Here is an 18,078-nt window from a genome sequence, read left to right on the forward strand (position 1 = left end):
GTGTTTATTGAAGAAAGGTTTGGTATTCTTGACATGCTGAGGAAGAGAGCTTAACACCCCTGAATGCTGCACAGGAGGAGGGTGTAGTAAAATAGAGAGCTTCGTCTCACAAGCTCCAGCCTTAACCTGCCGAGGAGATGATGGGGGTGATACATGGGAGGGAGTCCCTGGCTCCCTCCTAGGAACTGCTTTCAGTCAGGTGGTGCAACTTGAGCACAGTGTTAAGGCCATTTAGAGGTTGAAAATATCTTTGGCTAGCATTCGTTGAAAAGTGTTAAAAGCAATTTACTGTTATGTGTGGGGCTTTTGTAGACTAAGAAGGTTGAATTCAAATTTGCAATGCTTTCACTTCATGAGTATATGTAAATGCAAATTTTAAGCGATTACAGAGTAGACATTAAAATCACTAATAGTTTTAATGCCTCTTTTTCCCCTGCTGCTGCCCAGATGGGTATTTAGTAACTCACGACTGATGGGGTTGAGCAGTCTCTGGGAGTTTTATTTTTTTGTCAAAGAATAAACTGTGTACTTACTGCAGCATTGTGGTGAAACGGCAGACAGCTTGTTTCAAAAAGCACTAAATGATCCTTTATTGTCCTGTGTATGATGAGGCATTAGCAAGCTCTGTGGGGTTGTCTCAGAATGCTAACCAATGCCCAGTACTTGGCCCTAGGCTATGTATAAACTGGTTAAACAAGTACCTGCATCTCTTTGCAATCTGACCTTGGTTTCTGATGCATGTTGGGTTTTTCTTTTGTTAATTGTCAACTATTTCTAACATAAGGAACCAAAGAATGTGAGATAAACTGACCAAAGGGAAAAAAGGTAGATTTTTCTTTAAAAGGTCATTTGGGCTTGTGTTCAAGCTGAAGAATTATACCAGCAAAACATTTTTGTGCTAAAAAAAAAAAAAGTATATTGAAGTTTTTCATGTTTGTTACAAGCCAAAGTACGTTTTTTTTTTAATCTGGTTTTGCTCTAGCTCAGAAACAGCTCTCCCCAGCATCACTTTTTTTTTTTTAAAATCGTAGTGGAATCCTAGTACTTAGTGCTATGCTAAACTGACCAGTCTCCATGAACTTCTTGTTTTCAGCAGGCTAGTTCAGGAAGTCCCAGAAAACATGGAAGCAAAATCAGCATACTTTGTGTGAATTTCATGGTTTTTAGGACCTGCTTGTGGCTAAGCAGGGGTCTGGAGTGACAGCTTAAAGAAAGACGCAAACAAAGCAGCACTGTTCTGAATTTCCCCAAGGCCTAGTGTCTTGCTCCTGAGCATGACTGAGATCAATTTTTACATCTCTTGTATCGCAGCAGCTATTCTGAGAGAAGCACGGCGTTTGAAACTCCCCAAGAAGTGTGTTTCAAAGATTTTTCACATTTCGTCTGATCAGCTAACATCTGCACATGAAGGAACTTTTTGAAAAAGATTACATTTAAAATCTTAACACTCTTGTTAAGAAGTACTTGATACCTTAACAGGTATGCTAATCTTCAAGGAGTCATGAATACTTTCTTCTCAAAGCTTGGAGCTTTGTATGAAAGCCTCTTCCAGTGTGGTGGGTTTCATGCAAAAACTCTCTACATCTATAAGATGATTGAGATGAGATTCATCCTGCAAAATACGCAGGACAATCTGTGTAACCATCAAATCTAGAGGAAACTTCACCTTTTACTGAGTCTGTCTTATGGAAATTGGTACTTTAAACCCTGTTTAAATGCAGTTTAATCCAGGGCTTCATTTGAAATGAGCTGGTTTTGATCATTTATATAGCATCTCAATTAATGGATGAGTCTGCCTCATCTATTTGCTGTCCAAATTCCTTTCCCCATTTGTATTTACTGTGGAGAGTTTTGAATTCTTGAATTTAAGTCATCTTTGGCTGAATATCAAGTTTGTAGAAAACTTGATTTTTAGCAATTAGATTTTCTGGGCTATTTAAGAATATGATAGCATGTGTTTTCTAATTGATTTGAGTCTGCTGATGTAAGTAGTGCTGCAAACACAGAAGTTGATTTAATAGCATTTTGGTTGATGATACTGATGCCGTGAAAAGGCGAAATCAGGACTCAATAGTCTGAATGACTATTAAGCAGGTATTCTTTACTGCAGCACTGGATGCACAGGGGATCACTCCTAATGTGCATCCCGCAAGTCATGATGGACACAGCTTGTATTGCTCAGTTATATACATATGCATTAGATTTCCTGGAACAAATTATAATAATTACATCTTAATTACCCATGCATTTTAAATCCCTTCTTCCACATATGGTCATGAGTTGGGCCATCGAGTAATCTTGTCACAGCGTACTGTAAGTGTGTTGGTTTCAACTGGTGTTCTGACTCTTATCTAGTGGAGATGTCCTTAGTTCCTTTTGTCTTGGTTTTGACTGGCACCTGCTGCTAGGTTGTTTGCATCCCTCCAGGACATTCCCCATCAGGCTTGAGAACATTATGTCATTGAGTGCATTCTTGCCTGAGGCCCCTTACAACAGTGGCAGTCCGTGAAGCTGTTTGCATGTTTGTCCTGGGTGATTCTGAGTGCAACCTCAGGAATAATGAGGTGGTTTCCAGACAGGAGTTTGGTAGTTCTGCAGTGTCCTTATCTTCATGGTTCTGTACATATGTGTAGTAAATTTTTTTTAGGCGCTTCTTGTCTCAAAGCCTTTCTGACTCCCCCAAAGCAACAAGTTTTAGTCACAACAGCTCTAAATCTCTCAATACTTATTTTGGTAAGCCTTCATCAGCTCATTATTGTAAAATTCCCATTGGCTTCAGGGGTGGTGTAATTAGCCTTTGGGCAGCATTCCCTAGTGTATTTGCGGGAGTAGGGCTGAAGGACCACAGGTACTGTATGGCTGGCAGGGGATGGCAGCTATACAAGAAGAAACTTGTCAGGGTTTCAGTTGATCTGCAGCTTCACTGCAGCTTCGACAGCAGGTTATTAGCAATAACTGATAATGGGCATGCAAATAATTTGCTGCATTTCTCAGGGCTTGGTGTGTGCTCCTTGCTTCCTTGTGTGGCATGCTGCCCTTGCACCACATAACTGTGAGCACCCTGACTGGGAAGTGTTTCATGTTCACTTGGTCCAGAGATAAATGGCTATACAGAATTTGAGGTTGTGTGTGTTTGGGGAAGGGGTTGGCTTTGCTTAGTTTCAGATAGTGTTAAAACAAAAGGAGGACTTTCCATCTGTCTCTCATGCAGCTTTCTGAAGAGATAGGTGGAAGCCAATTGTACCTTTGTCTAGCAGTGTAAAGTGTTTTGCAATGTACCAATAAGCACATTTAGCTGAGCAAATAGCAAGATAGCATTTTCATTCATGAACTCTTTGATTTTTGCTTTTGACCTGACCCTGGGAAATGTGGAAGAAGGGAACTTTGATAGTTCCTTTGATATTAGTATCTTGTTGTAATTCCTTGAGGCAGCTGTTCAGCAGAACATGATGCTTTTTGCAGCCCTCACATCCAGCAAGGTATGTGCAAATGGGTTGTCAGAAACTCATTTATTTTGTGAAGAGATTATACTCCAAAGAGTATCATTCTGATATAACTGTAAATAGTTTTCTTGTCTATTTTGGTGCCCTAGTAGATAGAAATAGAGGTTTTGGAAAGGGAGGAAGAACAGTAACTTTGACTTCTTCTGTGTTTTATATAATGTTAAAGCACAAGTGGATGGGTAGATGCTGGACTTCTGGGTATGTGAAGGTTTACGGGTTTCATGTATATCACTAAAAAGCCTGTTTTACTTTTAACAGCTTGATGTAAAACAGGCCTGGACTGTAGCTATGGAAGGTAATTGCATTACCCTGTAATTTTGCACAATTTTGTTAAACTTCCTGTTCCACACAGGCTGTTGCAATTATGAAAATGGCTTGTAACATGAATGTGTGAGGTCGTTTCTAAGTATGTGTAAGAGATAATGAGTCTTGGGTAGAATGGAGGTGCTTTTTAAGTGTTCCCTTATAAATCCACCCAAGTGGAACTGTTCCAGGCTGCCTGTCCTGATGACCATGCCTGTTAAGGTTTCTTGTGTTCTGTAGTAGTAGTGTCAGAGTCCGTTTACTCACGGTTCTGTACCCAGCTTCCTGACCGTGGACAGTAATACTATCAAGCTAATGGTAGGGTTTCTGCTGAAGCTTCACAAGCTTGCTGGTTGAGAGCAAATAGCAGCCTTGCTGTGCAGAAATAACTGGAGCCCACAAAGAATAGCAGCATCCTTTGGCAGGGGTGATCCGTGAGCTCATTTCTGCAGTTGGTCTGTGTGAGCTGACATCTGCAGTTCCCTCTTGGTTGGGTTAGTCTTACCATTCGGGACAAGCTGTAATAAAAGGCAGTTTCTAAAAAGGGACTCTGACTGTCATGGAAAAAACCTCTCAAACATAAAAGTCATGATAGCTTACTGAACTTTACTGTGCCTTCACCAGGGAATAGAGGGGCGTGATGGAAGTCTTTATAAACAATGAATGATTGATAGGGGATCATGGAATAACAAGCCTCTGAACAAAAATATGTTATCTTTTATGAAAACATGGTAAACTTATAAACTGACAAAAATCTGTCATGTAAAAGTATGATTTAAAGTACAGAATTTATTGCTGTAGGATTTTAGAGGCCAAAAATGCATAAAACCATTAAAAATAAGGGTATAAATTAATTTTGTAAATGGTTTTAATAAAACGATTAAAAATGTGTAACTAAATGTTAATAGTTCTTCTGTGTTTACATCAAGCATTCTGCTTCAAGGCTTAAGGCAATCCCCAGCTCTAGGACATTATGGGGCTTCTTGCACCTTTTTCTGAAGCATCTGGCCTCTGCAGAAGACGGGATATTGGATTAAAAAAAAAAAAAAAAAAAGCCCTGTCTCATCTTCTATGTCAGTTGCTGTGTTCAAATGCTCACTGTCAACAGTGACCTCTGCAAAATTATGACGTTCTCTTTTCAGCTGTTAAAGAAACCCAAAGTCTAGCATCTGCATTGAAAGTTTTAAGAGCAAAAGAGTCGTCATTCTCAAGAATTTCTACCTTGGACTCTGCTGTCTGGCTGATCAGATATGGCTTTGAGTATCCTGAGCTTCAGTGTGCTCTGTGTTGGCATCCTGCTACCAAGAAGATGGTGCCACTTCACTGGGCAAATGGATGCCCAGAGTCCCATTCTGTGCATCAGAGATTTGCAACAAATGCAGGTCTATAAAAGGTGGATCTTAATTCTTTATGGGAAAAACATCGTGTATTTGAGAAGCTTGCGTGGTTTTTGCTATCCATTTAACATTTATGGAGATCTTAGTTGTTAGGCTTTTAAGCTGCTTTGTTGAAACTCATTTGACAAGGACTTGCACAGATGGTGCTTTGCTTTCTGTCTGAAATGTGACGCTTTTTAATTTCCCTTGCGTCATGTCAGTGAATCTGGCTAGAATTTCTTCAATGGATATTTGTCTCCTGTATCTCTGACTTGCTTATCTGAAATAAAATTTAGTCTGATAGGAGCAATATGTCAGTGTCTTTAACTGTAGGCAGAGCTAGCACATTCAGTCACCTGTTTTAACCCTGGTATATTCAATAATTACTGTACTACTAATACAGCTGGTCTAATATACAGAAGTAATAAAACACTGAAATCTGCTTCTCTTCAAAGCAGATTTTTTTTTCTGCGCTGACAGTATATTTCTGAAGAGCTAGCAAAAGATGATTAATTGAAAATGTAATGCATGACTAGACAAGGAGTTTTACGAGATGCTGATCTGTCCTTGACCTGGCTTAATGCCTGGTATTAATGTTGTCTATGAAAACCTGGTGTATGGACACTGTCATCCCAAAAGATGCTGTGGCACCTGAAAGCTCCAAATACATCTTGGGTTGGATTGCAGTGCACACACATGCAGTTAAAAGGTAGCATTCATTAATCTCATTGACTTTGGTCCATCTGCCAAGCTGTAGTTACAAATATATATCTACTTAAAATGTTAAACTCTGCTTTACAACATCTATTAGTAAAAGCCACTGACGGGTTTCTTAAACACTGCAGTCCAGTGGCTGGTGTGTTGGTATGGGCTGCTTGCTCATGTGTTCGAGAACACTGCTGCTAGGAGCATCGCCTGGTAGAGTTTCAAGCAAAATGAAAACACCCAGAAAGGAGGAGGTAAAAAATGAGAATGACTCATCTAAACAGAGGCATGCTATGCTGAAGAGGTTAGATCTCTGTGACATGCCTTGAAGTCCCTTCTCTGGCATGCTGCTAGAGGTGAGAGTAAGCAGCATAGCTGGTTGGGTAAGCATCTGCTGACCTACTTCAGCCAGAATGCCCCACGTTAGCTTAACCTTGTTACAGAGTAGCCCTGCTAACCTTGCTTGCTTATGGCTGCAGTGTTAGTTAGTTAGCAGGTTTGTAGGGGCAGTAATCTCTAGTGATGAGGGTGATGATGTTTCTTTGGTATAGCTGGGTCAGGAAGAGTAAGTGTGCCCCCAGCCTAAGCAATGGAACAGGCTGCTAATACTAAATCTGTTTTCAGTGATTCAGTTTTTGCAGAAGTAAGTCTGACCCAACTATAGAGAATATGCACATGCAGAAGTGTCTGGTCATCTTGCAGTCATCTTGTTGAAAACTAAAGTCTTGTTTTAAAAGCAGACTCAAATACATTGTTGTTCGCTCCCGTAAAGGTTTATATGAGGTTCTGTATCACAAAACACTGTTTGGGTGCTGCATGTTACTTTCAAGAACCATGTATTGCCCGCTTGGTGGCATTTAAATGTCTGATCCCAGAAGAGGAGGGTGTAGGAAAAGATTGCATTGTTTTGCATCAAAGAAAATACGAGGTTCAATAGTTTCAGCTATTTAAAATGGAAGTTATGTATGCAAAATTTTGGCTTTACTAATAAAAGATTTATTTTCTGACTGTCCTAGGCATTTGGGCAGGCCCATACCAACCACAAGAAAGTAGCAGCAGATGGAGAGAGCAGAGAGGAGACCTTGATTCAGGAATCAGCTACCAAGGAAGAGTACTACATGAAAAAGGTTATGGAGTTGCAGACAGAACTGAAGCAGCTCAGAAATGTCCTTGCCAACACCCAGTCTGAAAATGAACGCCTTAATTCCGTTGCACAGGAACTGAAAGAGGTGAGTCAAGATGCACAGCGCACACCACAGCTGGTATTGTGGTTATGTTTTCTTGTGCTGTGTAACTAAAATAAGGAAGACACTTGAGCTGATCGATGTCTGCTTAATGCTGGCAGCTGCCAAGATGGGTTGTGTCTCTGAGACTTCAGCAAGGTGTTACCCAGCGAAAGCTGTAATTCAACAGTACAGTAAATCCAGTTTTCTGGTCCCATCCACTGAACCAGCCTGTTGTGGCCACAACAGTTCTGATCCAGTACAAATAGACTCTGCCTTGTTCATATACCTACTAGTTTTATGTTGATATTAGTCCAGGGAGACTCTGTGCTGTGAAGAATGCTGCTGTAACCTGAAAGTGTTAAGGATGAAGATGGAATATGATATACTGTTTTGTACCACAGAGACATACTGGAAACTCATTCCTTCAATTTTTTCTGACTTCTGATGAAAGAAAAACTGCTGTGACTCTTCTCTACCATGTTGGAAGATTGTAGAAAATGTTTCTAGGCAGATCTAGTCTTTATAATGTGTATTTTGGAAGTCCTGTATTATTGCCTTTCGAGAGAAGTAACTTGAAAGGTGCCTGCGGGAACAGGAAACATTACTTTGATTTCAACCATTTTGGATTTGATCCAGATAAGAGGAAGGATGTGGAAAATGCTTGACTGTGTGTCCTCTGGCCAGGCAGAGGGCTCCTCCTGTCAAAACTAAAAAAGTTTAAAAGGAAAAAAAAAAACAACCCAACAAAAAAAAATCAACTGAGGCTGAATCTCTGCTTCATTTTTAAGGGAGATTTGCTTGTCTGGGCTGGCTGCAGAAGGTTTTACCTGCTATTTTGTAGCTATTTGATAGGATACAGAGTTTTACTGTTGCTGTGCTTTCTTGAAGAAAATCTGTTCAGTCCTTGGTAGTGGCACAACGAGGATAGTTGAGTGCATCAGGCAGCAGCTCTTTTTGACATGCTGCTGGCAGTAGCAGTGGCATTGGATTGAAACCACATGATGACCTGCATCGGTTAGAAGCGCATACAAGACTGTGTTTAAGATGCTGTCATTCGTTTTATGTCTTCTCAGGACACTTGCACGGAAGGAATGAGTTGGTTTTGGAAGGAGAAGAGTGACATTTGGTACACCTGGAGTTGCTGTAGCAGACACAAGTGGTTTTGATGCTTTCTGTTGAATTATCTAACTTGGCCTGTTGAGACAAGCCAACAGGGTGATTACCAATTATGAGTTTTACTGCTGCCATTAGCTAGCTCAGCAGTTCCTGTGTCCTGGAACAGTCACTGGAAGGAGTAATGGCTCCTGAGTAATTGCTAATTGCCATTCCTTTTTAATCTTCTTTCATCTCTTCTGTGTTTTACTGGCACCAAAACAGATTTCATAGGGTGATTTGGCTGTGAAGTCATGAGGTAGCCATGCCCAGAATAGGGAAGCTGAAAAGTTGAGCAATTATTTCCCAGGAAAGTAAAAGGTGTTCTGCTTATGTAAACTGAAAAAGGGAATATATTTTAAGGTGTGTGCTTTTGTACATGAAGAAAAATAGCTGACATGACATGGTCCAATATAATATGTACTAAATAGCATGTTTTTAAAACCCTGTAAGTTATTAGCAATGTATGAGTAATTTTATTTGTCCAAGGCTATGAAATGGAAGCTGTTTTTCTGAGGTTTGTTTTAAGGAAACTTCCTTGTTCTGCATTTTTGTCTAATAGGCTTTATCAAGAAACTGTGTGTCAATCTGAAGGATAATGAACACCATGCAGTTACCTGGCCTGCTGTGTACAGGAGGCTGTCTCCTTTTTTTCTGTTGATAATGCTAGGATTTTCAGGTCTGTGTTGAACAGACACACTTGTTCATCCTGGCATTTTTTTTTGTTTGTCTTAACCCTAGAGGAAAGGGACACCCAGCAGTAGACCTCCATAAAGATCTGTCAGTTTTAGCCCTCCATCTTATTCTCTCACCTCACATTAGGGAATTGGTCAAGTTTGTTTTTCAAGAGTCTCAATGACTGTAACAACCCTTGTGGTCCAGTCAAATCCTGTAAATAGTTTCCTTAACCAGGTTTATGACTTATGAAACTTACTCGTACTCTCAGAGTAAACCTAAAAAACTAACCAACCAGCCCTGACGTCTTTATTCTTCAGTGAAGACCTAGAGCTTGGTCTCTGGTTGCGGGTAGCTGACTGCTTTGCTGAAGGATACAGAAAATTGACAGCACTCTGATTAGAACAGCTTCGAGTAGAAGCTGGTCTTCAGTCACTGGAAACGTGTTACACACTGTATTACATCAGGCCACTTTGATCATGACTGCCTTACATGTGCAGCAACGCAATTGCTTACAGTCATCTCTCCATATCCTTGGACATAGCAGTATTTCAGCTGCTTGTATCAGCTTTCTGGGCCTTGCAGTTGAAATATGTGAACAGAGGTGGAAGGGACATTGCTGGGAAGCCCGGGACACAGCCTGTTCACAATATTTGACTGTTTTAATTGGTAGCAAGTGCTTATTTTTCAAAGCCAGTGTTTTTACCATGTTAGGCCATTAAGTTGTTTGTTAGATGTGACCCTGTATGCTCAGAGCAATGATGGCTGACAGCTCTTCTATAAATACACAATAATCTGATTGCTGAAGTTCTCCAGGTTTCCTTAACATCGCCATTGAAGTAGTATTCTAAAGTTATGATTATACTCTCTTTCCCACTGAGATTTATAGCTAAGATGCTGAGTAGTCCTTTGTGTCGCTTTCTGTTTCTCCCTCTTGAACACACAGTGGTAACCCACACAGGAAAACACACAACAGATCTCCCCTGCAGCCAAGGAAGGAAAGCCTCCATGTTCTGTATTCCCTAAAAGCTGTATCAGGATCTATGCTTAAAGAAGGCATGAGCTTTATTTTAGCAGAGAATAAGTGGAAACAACATTTTATTGTGCTCTAAATTACAGACTGTGCACGGCTGGTAAGTGGCCAGAAGTGCATCCAAGTAGTTTATTACAATGTCTTCTAGATTTGGAGTCCTATGGTTTGTGTAGTCTGACCTGTATTTCTGTATCAGATCAAAAGGTCTCTTTTCTTCCCTTTTTAAATAAATGGAGGAAGGGGGGGATACATTTTGGATGTAACAAAATCATATCAAAATCTCAACATTATTGCTGTAATATTTCTGGATGTATTGCAAAGATCAAAGAAACTCTAGGTAATGTTAATCATATAGCAGAAATATGTTTGTAGAACATTTATGTTCTGTACACACTTGCATGGTGTAAACAACCTTCCCCATTCTGAATAGTGCCTGATCTGTAATGCTGCATATATAGGTGAACAGCTTAGACAAGGGAAAGTGCCAAACGATTTATTGTCTTTCATGATAAGTCTTGGAGAAGAAAGGAAGAAAAATTTACTTGATGTCTCGAGGTGTTATTTCCAAGTAGAAAGGACAGTAGCAGAGGAGGATTTGCAGCTTTTGGAAGCAGAAGTGTGAAGAATGGAAAAAGGGGTCTGAAATGTGAATGGCATTAAAATGGTGTCAAATGCAGAAAGTGGGGAAAATGCACATTTTTCATGGAGAATATGACTTGGAGCAAGGGGGGAAAGAAGATGACTGTAGTGGTAATATTTGGATTAATTGGAGTGAAGGAGGCTGAGAAGCTGTGAAAGCTGGTGGTAGAATTGGTTGCTGTGAGGAATGGAGTTTTGGCAGCGTGAGAGTTTTGGTTGCACTGAAGGAAGGTGTTAATAAAGGCTTTTGTAGAAACCTTGCCTCTAGGAGGTACAGAGAGTTGGAGACCCCATAGAGGCACAATGAGCCGAGAGAGAAACACTTCATTGTCACCAGAGAAACGGGAGCAGGGTGGTTGATCTAGAGAAAGAGGTGTGAAGAAAATAGAGGGTTGGAGTGAGATGCTGAGAAAGAGCAAGGAGTGAACTCCTTTTGTTTAAGGAGCTAAACCAAAAAAGTAAACTCTTCATTGCAGAATATGGTGAACTTTGCTAGAAAGCCTCTGTAGCAGGACTTTGTAGGTGACTTTATGCTTCAGCCTTGTATACCGAACAAAGCTGCCCGAGTGATTGTATAACTGCCAGTGCAATCCAGGGGTAGCCAGAGTGGGAGAGGTGGACACAGAAGCAGATAGTCCAGTTATACAGTCAAGCTGCTGAAAGGAAAAAAAAAAAACAAGCAAGCAGAATTGTATAAGAGCTGAGTTCTTTGCATAAACTTATCTAAAGCCAGATTGCAGGCTGGTGAGTCACGAAGAGAAGGATTTATTAAAAAATTAAAAGTAAAAAGCACAGTATTTTCCCTGCTTTGCCTGGTAAGTTGCAAAGTGTGACCTTCTGAGGGTTGCTCTGCTCAGTCATGTTGTGATTGCCTGGTCTGCAGGAGTGGCTGCAGGGTTTGTCACCAAAATCGGAAATAAACCTCATAACACCAATGTAGTGTTAAAAGGCAGGCTTTATTTACGAGCCGGATGCACGGGGGATCGCCCTTCCTAACATGCACGGGGATCGTCCCTCCTAACCCTAACGTGCATACCGTCCAATCTAATTGTGCCAGTTAAGTACATCCTCCATATACATATTCATTAGTTTTCCAATAAAAGATATACATATTCATATTATGCAGATGTCATTTGCACATGCCTGTTGGTGTCTCCGGGTGATTGTCAGGGGTCTCTGGATGAAGGACATACTCTTCCTCACAGTGTCCACTAGTTAACCCTTGCTTTCGCACAAACTCAGTTCTGAGATTACGTATGTAGTATCCTTGAGGGATGGCCTGTTCTTGGTTTAGTGTTTGCTCTGCAGTTCCTTATCTTTATGGTTCTGTACATCTGCTTTTCTTAAGGTCAAATGTCATCGTAACTTTGTTTAGGCGCTTCTTATCTTGAGGCCTTTCTGACTCCCCCGAAGCAACAAGTTTTAGTCATCGTGCAGGCTGTTCCTGTTAAGGTTACCTCATTATCCTGGCTAAGTTTTGGCTCAGGGCCCCAGCACTTGTTGAGCTACACTAGACTGCATTAGTAACACCCAACCATTTATTCCCTGAATCATTGCTACCTAAAAAATGAGGCTTTAATCCTTAAAACATAGGTTTGGGCCCTAAAAGCGAGGGTTTGGGATCTAAAAGTTAGGCTTTGAGCCTTAAAAGAGGGTCTCTGACAGAAACACATTGTCTGTTGTTTCATTCGCATTAATGATTAACTAATGACTAAAATACAGATCAAAGAATACACTAAATTGTGTACTTCATGTCTCCAGACTTGATGTCCAGTTGGATAGGGCTATCCAAGGAGTATAGCGACATCCATGGTTGGTTAATTTCATTGTGATGTGATCATAAGTGATATTGCACATCACTTACTGCCATTCCCATATGTTGTATAGGAAAGACTGCAGGAGGCAGGTGCATTTGCACATTGTCTTTCTCACCCTGAAAGCTCATAGAAATCGATGTGTTTGTCAGCACTGAATTTGGGAGTAAGGCAGCAGCGTGACACAGCTTTCAGTGTAATGCTCTGGGAATAAAGATGCTTCTTCCCCATTTCTCGTTGTTCAAGGATCCCGTGGCAACCCTTAACTTCTAATGGAAAAGCCACTGAGCACAAAGGCTCTTGCAGAGCTGACGACCTGTGGATTTTTAGGTTCCTTCTGGGCCCACATGTAATGCTCAAGTAACACCCCGCAGCAGCATATAGAAGATACTCCTTGATACATTGCTGGTTTTTTTGAACTGTGTATGCAGAAGCATGTTTAAATAATGCTAAAATACACTGAAAGACTTATGTCTCAAGTGAGCAGTGTGGCTGGAAATCAGCTGCTAAACGTGCTCCAAATATAAAAGTGGCTGTTTGCAAATTGGTAAAGCTCCGTTTCTAAAAGCAAAACAGTGATGTGCTTGTTTCTTGAAGGCACTGAGCCCATCACATTTAGTGTGCAGGACTGGTTTTCTTGTCCTGTACTGTGTTGAAAGAATTAAAAGGGTCACAGTGTGAATAGTTTTGTTTTATTTTAACAACAACAACAAAAAAAGCCAAACAACTGTCTTTTGTCCAATGCAGGAAGTCCAAAGGTGGTGATAACAGTATGATAGTGGTGCTCTGCTGCATGCTGGCTCAGCCCATTGCAGATGGCTGCAGACGGCAGCTGCTTTCTTCCCACTTCTTATTTTCATTGAAGTTGATTTTTATACTGACAGCTTCCTTTTTTTTTTTTTTTTAAAGAATGATGGGAGCTGAGTATTTTTACGAAACTGAAATACTGCATGTTGTTTGTATCCATTTGAAACACAAGACCAGTTGTGGAAATTCAGTTGATGTGCTTTGTATGTATTCAAGGAGAGGCAGGTGCTCGTGATTTCTCTATTGTTGTCATGCAATGATATATTCAGGGGGAAGGTGTTAACAGTGTTTCTCTTGCTGTAATGGCTGCTGCATAGAAACTCAGTGTCCAAAAATGAATATTGAAAATGGGGACACTTAAAATCACCGTTTAAACACTGTGTATTTTCAGATTTTAAAGAAATATTAAAATAAATTCTTGTTATTCTGACATTATAAAACTCTAAATATGATTATCAAAGTTTCCGTTAGCAGTTAAGATTCAGCAATACTCTATTGTTTGGGAATTAACCTGGTAGCATGTTTGCTGGGGTATCTTTTTATTTTTCTGTGATAAATTGCTGGGTTCCCATCAGTGCTGCAGTAATAGCAGGAGGAGTCTTTCTTTTTAGTCAGAGCTCCTAGTGACCTTCATTATGACTTTAGTCTGCACAGAGTTTGTGACTAGCATCCGTAGTGGATGGAGACGTTCTTTTATATGCAGCTGTAATCTTTTAACAGATGTAAAATCAATATTGCACAATTGAAAGAGTAGCTGGAAACACTCTTAATCAGTGAAACAATGGCTTGAAGTTAGTTTTCAAACTGTTAATTAACGAGGTTTATTCTTTTCAATTTTTTTTCACAACCACCACCACCCCACCCCCCACCCAGCTGAGTGAATATTTCCACTTTGCTGTTAGTGTGATTTTTAGGCTGCAGAACCCAGGAGATTGCTTTGTTTTTCATGGGCTTGGTATTGCTTCCATTAAAATAGGTGACCATTGGCAATCTATCCAAGAAAGATTTATTGGAGTCAGATTGGCATTTTTTGAAAATAGACAAGAACATGCACTACTCTCTGCCTCAAAGCACTACTGTAATATGCTTGGGGAAAAAATTCCTTTGTTTCACCTAGTAGTTCTGTGCTGATAGACTGATTCAGAACTGCATGCTGAGATTTATTTTCAAATCACATATGGCAGGTTTTAAGAACATGACTTTTGACAAAACATCGCTTAGGCAGAAGCACAAAAAGCCAGTCAGGGGATGTGCCTGCAGTATTAGAAATTATATTGTTGTGCTGTTGCTGCCCTTGTGACTGTATCAAAACCGATTCTTTTTTTCTTCTTTTTTTTAACCTTATGTTTTGGTTTTCAAGTTTAGTTTTGATGTACTTTACTGATATTCCTATTTATCCTTTAGGTTAAGTAACTTTGGGGTGGTAATGTATCACACCTTCCTCAGCTCCCCATAAATGCCCACTGCTTCATCTGCAGATGAAGGAAGGGGCCCAGATTTCTTTAATTGACATTCCATAGTATTCTCTCCCTTTATTTCATCAGTGAATGTAGCTAACTCATTAACCCCTTCTATTTTTTACATTTCATTGCCCAGAGGGAGGTGTCTGCTGTTCTCCAAGCTGAGCAGATAAGAGAAACCCAGTGAAAGCTGCCTATCCTCTGTGTGTCAGACTGGGACTAGTCTGACCTGTTCCTGACGTAGCCAGGACTGAAGGGGAAATACTGAACAGAATAACCAGGTGTTGAGTAATTACATGCAATGAAATCCAAGCTGCTTCTGCATGGGGCAGCTTAGGTCTGGAAGCTGGAGGGGTACTCTTGGTTTTTCTTATCTGGGTTATCCCGACCTTCCATTGCTGCGGAGATTGAAAAGACAACTGATTTCAACCTGATAAATAACTGTGTTGGATCTGGTTTTTAAGAATATCTAAAGAAGTTCATGGTATTACAGTTGTGGCCAATATGAAAATAGTCAGCAGCTCTAGGAGCGATATTTGTTGGGACAGCTTATGGCTAACTAGCAATGTAGATGGTTGTGCCAGCACAGGCACTGACAACTGCTTCCAAGAATTAGATGCCACCACTTCTACTGTCATGGTATTTTGCCCTGAAATGCAGAATCTAGCATGGAGACTTTCCCTTTTTGTGTCTTAATGATTGTGGCGTATGTTCTGGTGGTGATTCTAACAGCTATTTGATCTTCACAATGTCTTGGCCATTGAAGTTCAGGGGAACTTGGACAAAAGCTCTTGTGGGAGGCAAAACTAGCATGTGGTCAATGAACATAGCTTTTTTTCTGTTTTGCTGCTGCCAGTTTTGCCTACATGTAGATTTTCATACAGTATAATTTAATGTGATTTATCAAACAGTTCTTAGGAAAAGAATTCTTTTTTTTTTATAAAAAGAGGGCAGTGTGTTACTCTTATATGGCCAAAGATCGATTTTTTTTCCCCTTGCTTCATGAAAATATAGGTCAGTAGCCTTATAACAGGCACAGAACGAGCACTTTGAGTGTGAGTGGACAAAAGACTATCGTGCTAATTACTGGTACACAACTTCAGCATACTGTCACCGAAATTGGGAATAAACCTCGTAAGACCAATGTAGTGTTAAAAGGCAGGCATTTTTTATTCACAGCGCCGGATGCACAGGGGATTGCTCCTCCTAACGTGCATACCTTACAAACCTTTCCCATGTGATTTATATAGACCAAAAATATACATATTCATTTTATCCATACATATTCAATATTATTCTCTCTGGTGATTGGAACAAACTTGCTCACTTCACATGTAAATTATTGCGCAGACTCAGTTGTCCTTTCCCATTGTTTTCTTTTGAGTAGGTGGTATTACTTGAGTAGGTCGTCCATGAGTCGGTGGTCGTGATCTCCCCCTGCCGGAATTACCTTTTACCTCCTTGGTTCTTAATCTTGGCAGTCCTGGCCAGTTTTCTCAGTCCACTACACTAAACCACATTTTGTCATCCTTTTCTGACAGAAACGCATTGTCTATTGTTTTGTTTGCATTAATGATTGCCTAGGGACTAAAATACAGCTCAAAGAATATACTGATTTGTATACTCCATGTCCCCAGACTTAATGTCCAGTTGGATAGGGCTGTATAAGGAGTACAGCAACATCCATGATTGGTTAATTCCATCACCCTGGTTACAGTACTGTATTCGGTGAGCAGAAGTTTGCTGCTTCATCCCCAAATCATGTCCTGCAAAGAAGAGGCTGCTGTGATGTAAATACTTTCAGAACAACTGACCCTGTGGCGTTTTTTGGCTTTTCAAAGCCTCTTGTAGCTGTACGATAAGAGTCAAGAGACAAAGGAAATCTCTGGAAACAGCATTTAGTCATTGTTTGACAAAGGTCCAATTGCTGTGTCCCCATATCTGTTTATTTCTGTAGAATACAAGCTGGATGTTAACACAGTCTGAAGTACAACTGTGAAAAGGGGATTTCATCATTTAGTCAAAATACATATGAAGTAATTGTATTGAGTCATCAGAAAGTTAAGTCTGTCCTGCTAAGTGGTAAACAAGGCTGCTAAAAGAAAATCCAAGCTGCTTGGGTCCGGCTCCTGTTGTGACCTACAGTTCATCTTTGAAAAACAAATGCAGGCTGTGATATGGCAGCAGCTGGGGTTAGGCCCATACTGATCTCCCTCTACTCTGTTCTTACTTCCTATCCCTCTTCACTTGATCCTTTTCTCTCACCAGAGGTTCTCCCTCTAGTTTAATGCAAGTTAATTTAAAAAACTTTGTACTAGAGAAACTTGCAATTCATGCAGTCCATGTGCAAGTCAGTGTGTTGTGTGTGAAGTGTTACTAGAAAATGTTGCTGCTAGCTTAGAAAAAAAGTTTGAATTGGGAATGGTGTGTGATACTGATTCGCAGCATGAACCATGTCAGAGCCTGACTACACTGGTGTTAAGGAGCTGTTCCCACAGCCAAACAGATGAAGACCCTGGCTGAAGTTGGCTGTTTATGTGAGTGAAGACTGGTAGGACTGTGCTGTTAGCAGATCCTGCTCAGGAAGAAGAAGAGTTAAGATGTTTTTTATCCAGAATCACAGTACGGAGCTTACTGCATCCATCAGTTGCGTGGTTTCCTGCAGCTGATGAGTGCTCGAGTGTTTCTGATCACCCCAGGCAGCAGAGGGAAGGCTGCAACTTCCAAACACATGGGTGGACCTGGCAGGTGGACCTGTGAGTTGGACCGGGGATGAGTGTCACTTCGTGACTTGTACCATGTACCTCTTGTCCTTCAGAGCTGCCAGGCATCATCTTCACCTCTGCTGTACTCCAGAAGGAATACAATGCCTGTAATGAGAAAATATCTTTTATTTTTTTAATCCAGCCTCCGTAAGGCTTCCATATGATATTGTTTAATATTACAGCATTTTCCTTTATTCCATGGCATTCTTTATAAAGAAGTACCACCTCCATAATCTAAATGTAAGCAAAATCTTTCATATACATCTGATATTTATAAAGTGGTATCATAGGTATCATTAATTTAGACAACTCACTTGGGATTTAGTTTATTAAAATTGTTTGAAGTAGTGTTGGAGGTCTAAGCCAGTGATTGTGAGATTATTTGTACCTCAGTAGGACTGAGCACTTTCCACATGCAGGAGGTGTGGCACCTTGTGAAAATAGGCCACTAATGATGGGAGTATAAATTTAGCCAAAGCTTTCATCTCATGCTTTACATAAAAATTAGTTACAGTCAAATTAAGTCAGTAGGAGACTTCTAATCTTTGATAGCTGTACTAACTTCAACATTTTGTCAGTATTATTTTAATTGTAAATTCTTTTGTCTGACAGATCTGTGG

The 18,078-nt window shown here is 40.3% G+C and overlaps 1 protein-coding gene across 2 annotated transcripts in view; it reads left to right on the forward strand.

Annotated features, from left to right (window-relative positions):
- Positions 1-18,078, forward strand: part of BICD2 (BICD cargo adaptor 2) — a 99,111-nt gene that overhangs the window by 36,488 nt on the left and 44,545 nt on the right. For both annotated transcript variants that reach the window (XM_075096634.1, XM_075096633.1), the window contains exon 2: positions 6,904-7,116. In XM_075096634.1, the coding sequence (XP_074952735.1) occupies positions 6,904-7,116 (213 nt within the window). The remainder of the gene's footprint in view (positions 1-6,903; positions 7,117-18,078) is intronic.

Source organism: Phalacrocorax aristotelis, chromosome 6 (assembly GCF_949628215.1).
Source record: "Phalacrocorax aristotelis chromosome 6, bGulAri2.1, whole genome shotgun sequence".
NCBI lineage: Eukaryota > Metazoa > Chordata > Aves > Suliformes > Phalacrocoracidae > Phalacrocorax > Phalacrocorax aristotelis.